Source organism: Halyomorpha halys, unplaced genomic scaffold, assembly GCF_000696795.3.
Source record: "Halyomorpha halys isolate HHAL.00 unplaced genomic scaffold, Hhal_1.1 Scaffold660.1, whole genome shotgun sequence".
Lineage (NCBI taxonomy): Eukaryota > Metazoa > Arthropoda > Insecta > Hemiptera > Pentatomidae > Halyomorpha > Halyomorpha halys.
The window spans coordinates 27814-37669 of record NW_027105545.1 but is presented as its reverse complement, the minus strand read 5'-3'; the positions used below and the strand labels follow the sequence as shown (position 1 = coordinate 37669).

The window sequence follows — 9856 nt, the reverse complement described above, 5'->3', positions numbered from 1 at the left end:
ATTTTATATTAGTTTTTTTTTAATAATATTTAGGTTAATTATTTTAGTGCTATACCTCTACTATTATCTTGCTAGAATTGTTTATTACCTATTATAATATATTTACATGTTTATGATAATCTGTATCATCTTAGCACTGATTATATTATTTTACTGGTGCTTTACTTTAATATCTTAATGGTTTCCATTTTGTTTTGTTTCCTTAATTAAATATTATTTTATTAGTATTTAGCTATAATGGTCATAGTTTTAGATTGTGGAGCTGATAAAAAAATTATTCAATTCTAGCTAACAAACTAAAGAGAATAGAAAATTTCTTTTCTTTATCAGGGGAATCATTATTTGATTATGACATTTTGTATGCTTTTGAGGGTTGTCTCTCTATAAATTGTGTCAGAGAAGAATCTGAATATGATTGAGAAGACATTGTGATTTTTATCATTCATTTAGCCATTGTTGACAACATAAACACAATAGTGAACAAATTTTAGTTATCACTGCCTGAGTGATTTCTTTTTTCTTGTAATAATGTTGGTTATTGTTTATCTTATTTTTTTTTTTTTTGTCAAAATTGTATGGTTGGGAGAATTTTATGTTTTGTTTTCTGATTAATGGTTATCATTCTTTATTTAAGTATTAATCTGTTTTAATTTTGGTTCAAGAAGTTATTCAAAGATTTATTACGTGATGTATGAGAAATGAAAATTATTATTTTATATACTACAATTTCTATATATGAATCATGAAAATTCAAATAATGAAAAAATAGTGATAAGATATAACTATCACTCAAAGTTAAATAAAGCCAAAATATTAAAGAGTAAAACAGCATGTAGGAATTATAATTGAGGATGTTTTACTACCAAACTCTTCACTTGTAAGTTAACATCACACATAAGGACTCAGGCCGATCTGTTAATAAAGAAGTAAATAAAAAGAAAATAATAAGGGCAGGGATAAAATAGGAACACATGATATTAGGAAAGAATAGAATTTATTTTTGTCCCTACATTATATGTACTACTTAACATAACTTACTTTTGTTCATTTTTTTATTCCCAACCAACTTCTTGATTATATTTGAGGGCAACAATATCTCCACCATTATACTTATTGGACTATTTGGAACAATAAAATATATATTGATTCACCTATCACTGGTCCTATTATTATATTCTCAATTGTAAACAGATTTGTGTTTTAAAAGCAGAAAGGGAACAAATTTTTTTCTTAAAATATTTGTTCTGTTATAATAATTTTTCCTTTTTTTATCAATGCTAAATCAAACCAAAAAATGTATGTTATTTTTTCTTTAAATCTGTTATACTTATTTTCCAATTAAATATATTTTACAAAAATGATGTTGAAATTAAACATATTCAAGCTTATATTAGCATCTTGTTGGATGGTTTATTATTTTGAACCTATTTACTTAATGGGTTATATAAATTTAATATTAACGCAGTTTTGAGGGTTATATGTCAATAAATTGTGCCATAAAAGAATCATTCATTAAGCCATTGTTGACAACATAAACACAATAGTGAACCAATTTTAGTATAATCTAAATTATGTTGCAATTGTATCTCCATGCACATAAATTTCTAATATATTAACTGCATTCATATGTAATTTTGTTGTTAAACTGTTAAACAGAATTCTCAGTCATTATTTAAACATTCTTCACTATTATTTTTTGTTAGGTCAAGGGAAAATATGGAAACTCCACCTCCGGAGCAGCCAATTAGAAGGACAACACGAAGTGCATTGGTAGAAATTCCTGCCAGAATGGGAGCTTTGTCAGTTTCTGATAACCGTCATAATGGTGAGTCATCAGGCTGATATTAGAAACTCAGTATTAAATTTCAATTGATATTAAGAGTTTTTGGTTTTATCTGTTTTGTAACTAAGCAAAGATTGTTGAAAGAATAGGATAATGCTATTAAAGGAAGCTTAAATTTGTTTGTTTATTACTTTATCGTCTTATACCTTATTGTAAGATACAACCTGCTGTAGAGAACAAAATCGAATTAATGGTATGTTTAAATTTCATTATGACAATAGTTGAATTTATTCATTATTAAACTTCACAGAATACGGTTTTGTAGATGGATTGAAAATAAATGGAGTTTATTTGTTTAAATTTATTTAACACTTTTATATTCCTGTGTTTATCCAATAACATAATATATTAATTTTCTCCATTTTTAAAGGCAATACTAATAAAAATAACATTTTGTCATATATGTTGGGATACTTTAAAGTATAAAAAATCCATGTCATTGTAGATATATATCACATAAACCAGTTTTTAGTAGGATGCCTATAGTTTTTTTTTTACTTGGAAACTTCTTTCAAGATGTTTCTAGAATGGCGTGTGAATTTTTTTAATGTAAAGACTTTTTCAGACTTAAGAAATATCTCAACTAAGTAACAATTTCTAATTACTTGAATGTATATTTACTTTATTTTATTTTTTTATAATGCCAATGTTATTTGTATTACAGTGAGAATGAATGGAACTCCAATGACTAATCTGTTAGTTGATGTGAGTTCTCCTAACATTCCTTCATCATTTGTATCACCAGCTCCATCTCCTGATGAATTGGTGATTGCACAGCGTGGTAGACGAAGACTTCCTGTCACTTGGAGTCCAGATATGGATGCAAGGATTCCTTTAATGAGTCCTAGCAAAGAGAGAACTCCTGTTAAATATCCTAGTACAATTGTGCTAAGAAGTACACCTCGTAAAAGACTTCTTCTCAATGATTCTTTAGATACACCATCTCCAGAAAAAAAAAGGGTAAAGTTATTTATTACAACAATAGGCCTAATTTGTTGTTTGGTTTGTGTATGAAGGTTCTTGTTATTTGGGGTGTCTAATTATTTTAAGAACTTTTAGGCATTAAGTTAATTAAAAGTTAAGTTTCTCATATGTTTGGGCCATTGTTCAAAATAAAAACCATTATTTTATGTTGAAAATGATTGAATATTCAAAAATTTTCTCTGCAAATCGTAAAATCAGATTTAATTTACTCAGTTGAACTTTAATTCAGACAAAAATAACGGTTAATTGATTTCATTACCTTCTATTATCTTGTCATTGAAAGCATAATTTTCTCCCAGAAATGCATTCAGTGAGGCACATGGACTCATCTGACAAAATCACTGATCTCTAATACTATTAACAAGTAATGCCCACTGTCCTATAAAGAGAGAAGCTTTGAAATCGCAAGGCACCAGGAATAGACACTTGCGAGGCTTCTTAAGTCTGATGGTGAGGAACTAGGATAGGCTCTCCGCATTCTCATCATTGATATTGGAGTTAAGAAAGATATTCTGGAAGGATGGAAGAAATTGTTAATATGTTCCTTAATCAAAAGGTGGTATTTAAAAATCTATTCTCAGCCCATTTAGTGTACTACAAGCATCCTTTTTCAATGCTTGCTCTCATTCTCTGAAAAATGAATTTAACCCTACCAATGCAGATTCAGAATAGATAAAAGCGCAAGGAACTAGATATTTTTCCTTAGGATCATATTGGAAAGGGAACATGAATTCAGCATAACAATACACAATTTGTTTATGGATTTCAAGATGGCTTACATTGTTGTTGATTGAGAGGGTCTCTACAGAGCATTGAGACAGTTCAATATTCCTTCAAGCTTCATAATAGTGATAAGGATGATTTTTATGGGAATTAGAGATTCTGTGATCCAGGCTACAGGAACCATCATAAATACTTCTGTACAAATCCTAGCATATGCAGTCATCAACATAGTTGAACTCTCATAGCAGTTAGTTAGAGACATTTCATTTCGTAGTACAAGTAGCAAGGAAACTTGGTCTGTTGGTCAACCAAGGCTGGACTATAGTAGCAGAATTGTACGCTTGATGTCTTGGAGAGAGGTGGAGTTTGGACCATGCTTCTTCGAGTAGCTTTTAGAATTCACTTACCCTGAATCCACATTTTGAACAGCAATATTATTTGAGCGGAGACTAGGAGAAGGATATTGTCAGTGAACCATTATTATTTTGGTCTAAGGCTATGTCTAGTAGGATTGTAACTAGAAAAGCACATCTTATTTTGTTTAAAACCCTAATTTGCTTAGTCCTCACATGTGGAGAGAAATCTGAACAATGGATAAAGATGTGCGTCAGAATCTACACAGAAAACGAACATTGTATTGGATTTTACTCGGCTTTCTAAAGTGATCAGGAAAGTTGTATGAGTGGGCATACCAGATATTTCTATATCCTTTTAATTCATAGAGTTATCCTATTTTCAATAACTTTTTTTTTTTTAAAACCTTTCCTCTCTTATTTTTTTTTTTTTAGTATTGTAAAGTAAACCTATTAATATATGTATATATAGGTGACCATAAAAATTGATATATAAGAAGATGGTCTGGGTTGCGGTCAAAACAGAAACAATTGGTTGAACAGATTGCTCAATTGGTTCAACCGATTGCTTTGAACAGCCCTGATGAAGCCCTGCAAAGTTGGGCAAAACGTCGGAAAATAAATAGTTGTAAAATATTTTTGTTTCTGTTTTGACCGCAACCCTGACCATCTTCATATATAAACCTATTAATGTTTTCTTTTTTTAAAGTTAGTTATATTTAATTTAAATAATACTGCTAATGTAATAAAATAATACATTCCTTAGTTTATAAAACTATTTACAAGATTTTTTAAATTAAATATTATTAATTCCAGAATATTTCTCCTAGTGTAAAAGGCTCACCTGGTAACAAAAGACTGAGATCTGATCGTCCTATTGTCCCATTTTGTGGGCCACTAAATATCGCCCTTAGAGCTTTCCCAAAAGAGCAGCTGATAGAAATAATACAGGGAATTGTTAGCAGACATCCCAGCATTGAAGAGGTCAGTTTTATATAGTTGTCATTTTCAACTTTGTATGGAGATTCCAAAAATTGTTGTACTGGCTGTTTTGTTGATTTTGAAGTATCTTGTTTGTACCCATCACCTTCCTCAAGTGGTTTAATCTGGTCTTTTTTTTTCTTTTTTTTAAGGATGTGAGACAAAATCTGCCTGCACCTGATATGAGACTCGTGATGGACAAACTTCATGATTTGAAGAAAAATATTTTTAAATCTCTTCCTACATCAAGACTAACATCAAAAACAGATTCGCCTGCATACTCTAGAGCATCTACTCATGTTATGGCTTTTAAGGTAAACTATTAATTTTTACCATCTTTAAAAGAACTTTTCTTTCATAATAAAAAGTGTGCAAAAAATGGCATGAAATTAGTAATTTATGTTTAATCACTATATATTTCAAAATATCTATAAATTTACTATAGAATAAACAATTATTTAAAATTGTAATAGTATTTCAAATGTATTTATTTTATTTTAACATGTACAAACTCTTTTGAGTTGATGGAATTTAGCTCACTATGAAGTATGAAAACTTTTTAAATTCTAACTTGTAAATTATCTATTGAAAATAATTAAAGATGGTTCGGATTATATTAAAAGAACTGGCTGATTCATCTCTGTGTTTTTACAGATAAGTAGGAGATATTCGTTGAATTAAATATTCAGAAAAATTAAATCAGCCATAAATTAAATCAATTAATAAATTATCAATATATTAAAATTAAACATTATATTTTAATCCCTGAAATATATTTTTTTTTTTTTTTAGAAAGTTCTGTTAGAAGAAGGAAGAGTTCTTGTGAGCAGCCAGCAATGGGAGTATGTGATAGAATATGCTACTATAGCTTGGGAAATTGTAGCTGGAACTCCAGTTTGGGATAATCCTCCTCATAATGCTCCTCGTCGTCATTGTTTTAAGTTTCTTGCATCACAAATTTCTGCTGCACTAAAATCCTCATCGCATTGGACCCAAGAACAGTTAGATACTCTTCAAGAAAAGTTAGTATATTAGATATTGTTATAGTTATTTCACTTTAGTTGTATCAGATAAGGAGATGTGCAAACTGTTAATTTGAATGAACAGTTACTGATACTGTTTATTTTGAATAACAGTTAAAAAAATCATTTTCTTTTATTTCATGATTATTCGATGTTTCCCCAGATTAATATTTTATTATTTAAGGGAGAAAACATAACTAATATTTGAATAATGTGCATGAATAGCATAGGATCAAAGCAAACACTATCACCTCTTTTGAAAAAGTCTAAAGCTATTTTTATGAATTTGTCGTGCTCTAAAGGCTGATTTACTTGTTACTAGTTGAAGGCATGCAAAGTGAATTTGATTGGAAGGTCGCTGGCAGATGGGGACTGAAATTTCTGTTGGCTGTCTCTTTTCCATGTCCTCATTACCAGTAGTGTAGAATAATCTGAAGATTGTTAAGATTTTCTAGTTACTGTTTACATCAATTATGTTCAACTGAAAGTGTTATCTAAATATAATCAGATTGATTAGATACATATATTGAATTTATCATTATTGAATAACAAGTCTTTATGTGGGATGCAGCAGAATATTCCTATTTATTTGTAAACATTGAAAGAAAGGTCATTGATTCAAAGACATTGAAAGTCTACTAATTTATATCTATATAAGGAACCTACAACATCCTGAATTCTGAGGTCCTTTAGTATTTAACCATTTATTGCAATAGAAACAATCCATCACCAATGACTTCATTGTTTTTTTCACACCAAATTCACATGCAAAACTAAAGTACTAATGAATTCTAACTCACTTAATGTATACATATTAGTCTAATGCCCTCAAATCCCTATTTACTGCAAAACACATATTTGCATTGAAAATAGCGTATTACAAAAATTTTCTTGATTTTAAAATAATGCAAATAATGGTTCACTATTAAAAGGAAGGCTAACAATCTTGACTGATCTACCAGCCAAATTAAATTATTTGTTCCTCTGGAGCTACTAGCTACTGTAGTGCCTGTGGTATGCTGGTTTATCCAGTGACTTTTAGTGTATAAATCAACCTTTAATGGTGCGGTTTATTCCGATGAAAACCTGTGATAACAAAAACGTAATTCTACTCAAAAACAAACATGATCATCAGGTTTAGTTTCAAGTATAACAGGGTAGTGAGAGTTTTTGGATAAATTTGGAAAATAGGATGGTTTTTTTTTTCCTTAACTGTTTATATGTAATAAAATTTATTTCCTACACAGCAGCCAACATTTTACTAATTTATCTTCTACTACTTATTTTTGTAATGAATAACTTTAATTGTTGTATTAATATAAGAACCTACCTGACTAGCCAGATCAGTGTTTTGCAGGGCCCTTGTTGCTTTGTGATAAGGAGTTTTCTAATAAATTTGGATTTGATCTAAGAAGAGACCAAGAGAGTGTGGTCCTCACTGGGTTCATGTTCAACGATCAGGCTGTAATGGCGTGCGACAGGGGTTCTGTAGAAAGAATTATATATACTGTCCAGAGGCTGCTCATGGAGATTGGTTTGGCAATAAATCCAAAAAAAAAGGGTGGATATCATAATGGACAAAGGAGAGTTGTGGTCAGCAAAGCTCTCCCTTGAGATTACTGAGGTCATCCAAATGGCAAAAGCCGATGACACCATCAAATATCTGGGATGTACGTTCTCGGGAGAGATAGTATTTGGAGAAGAGCTGGTGACAAAGTTAATTAATCTTGATTAATTAGTGAGCTCATGCTAGCTCAAACCAGATTAAAAGATCAACGTTGTCAATCAATACTTGTTCCTGGGCCTTACTTACCCTCTCCAGACTGCGCCCCTTACAAAGATACGTCCTGTGATATTGGAGGGTATTTATACCTATATCCGCAGGAGTATCAAAGCCATCATTGGGTAACAACTCTGTCCTTATAACACGCCAGCACCATAGGGTCAAAGAAGAATTGATGAAGTTCCTTGAAAAAAATATTTCGATAAGGTTTATTGCATTGACACCAATGGATTCATAAGATATGCCGATATTGTGGCTTTCTCTAAAACCGGAGGCACAGCTCTGGTCTTGGATCTGACAGTGAGATTTGAGAATAATGATCTCAAACAGGCGGGTGGAGTAGAAAGAGAAAAGAAGGAAATATATTAAAAATGCGTCCCTTTCCTTAAAGAAGAATTCTGTGAGACCTTTGGAGAGAGAGAGGCCTCTGATTTGGATCTTGCGGAACTATACCAGATAGAACAAGGAGCTTACTGTTTACTTGGAACAACTAGGTGTTAGCATTGGGGATATAGCAATCTTGGCGGAAAATATTATTTTGGACTCCCTGGGGATCATACAACATCACCTGCATGGGAATTAGCTCGAAGATTATTCATTGTTTTATTTATTTAGTTTTTTTAGTTTGTGGATCTGCCGATTTGTGTTTTAACTTATTTATTCATTAAATTACTTTTTTTTATAAATCTATATATATTAGTTTTGTTTTTAAAATGTATTTATTTATTTGTTTTTCTGCAAACTGATCTACTGCTGTGACTATTATGTCTTAGGTTTGATTTCACATTGCTATCTAATGATAAATTTGTTTAACGGATCGAATGTGGGTAATGAATCACTGGAGAGGGTCTGAGAAAGTGAAAATAAACAAAAGATGAATAAAAGTAAAAAAAACCTTAAACAGAACAAAATAGGCAAACAAATTATGAAAACAAAAGGACACTGATTTACAAAATTAATATTTATATATAAAGTAATGTACTGGGTGACGAAAATTTACTGTGGTGGTGATTCCACTGGGTCAGAGATGAGAAGAGACGTTCCTGAAAAAAATCTACTCCGATGGTTCAGGGGAAGATATTTCTTGTCGTAACAGTAGTGTAGGACTATTAATGGGAAAATATAGTCGCGTTTCTTTCAAAAGTGTGCCACGACTCTGCTGGCTTAGTAATGTATTTAATAGTCCAAGTTTAGTTAAATTAGTCACCACAATGGTTCTGATCAATTATTTTACTCACAATTAACAGTCATAATGCACCATGCAATTTTTTCCTCTCAGACCTGTGTAATCATTTACTGTTAGCGTGAGGTTTTGGACAACAATTTTTTTCTGTTTTAATAAGATAAATAAATGAAGATGTCAAGGTCCTTCTGCTATCATTTAATACTATCAAAATGTTATTTTTAATTTAATTCAATTGCTTTTTCGTTTAAAAAAATTATCTCAGAGCTAGAAAATGTTAATTGATTCAGCTATGAATGAAGCAGTGAATCCCGATTCTGAATAATAATTTTTCATTTCAATCATGTTTATATTAACAATTTTTATTCAATATATACATATTTTTATTTATCCATTCTCTTTGTTGTTAGTTTACAGTTATTTCTTATTAGTTCTTTTTTTATTTCTAGATTGAAAGGCTTCATTCAAGACAGTGAAGACATTGTTCCTACATTGAAATTGGTAGAATCTATGGCCAGAAAAAAATAAATTATGAATCCATTTGGGATCTTATTTGGAAGGAGTGTTGTAAGATTCATGTCCTTCCCTTTTGTTTGTAAAAATTGACAAATCTGTGAGACCTGATCAGTGCCTTAAAAATAATTTGTTTAAAAATTTTTCCTTTGTTTAGATTGAAGAAAGTAGTTAAATTTAGTGAGTCAAAATGGATGTGGCCAGCATTTAAAAAGGATCCAGGCCCAAACAATGGGGGATTTGTTAGAAATTTTGGATAAAACGTTACGCTTTGCAAGTTATTGCTGGCAGCTTAGTTATTTTACGGTTCTGTACCATCATCACTGTGTGATAGTTGTAACATTTTACGCTTTGAACAATTGTTAATTTTCCATTGAGCATATTATATGTTGTGTTGGAATATGTTTTAATTATAGGTTATTAGTTTTTATGAGGGTGAGTTATTGCTAGTTGAATACTACTTAAGTCGCG

At 30.7% G+C, this 9856-nt stretch overlaps 1 protein-coding gene across 2 annotated transcripts in view; it reads left to right on the top strand.

The window, feature by feature from the left end:
• Positions 1–9856, top strand: part of LOC106685121 (uncharacterized) — a 10859-nt gene extending 1003 nt beyond the window's left edge. For both annotated transcript variants that reach the window (XM_014427645.3, XM_014427644.2), the window contains exons 2-7: positions 1704–1825; positions 2508–2803; positions 4720–4887; positions 5037–5198; positions 5677–5906; positions 9322–9856. In XM_014427645.3, coding sequence (XP_014283131.1) covers positions 1717–1825; positions 2508–2803; positions 4720–4887; positions 5037–5198; positions 5677–5906; positions 9322–9400 — 1044 coding nt within the window. In that variant the 5' untranslated portion in view covers positions 1704–1716 and the 3' untranslated portion in view covers positions 9401–9856. The remainder of the gene's footprint in view (positions 1–1703; positions 1826–2507; positions 2804–4719; positions 4888–5036; positions 5199–5676; positions 5907–9321) is intronic.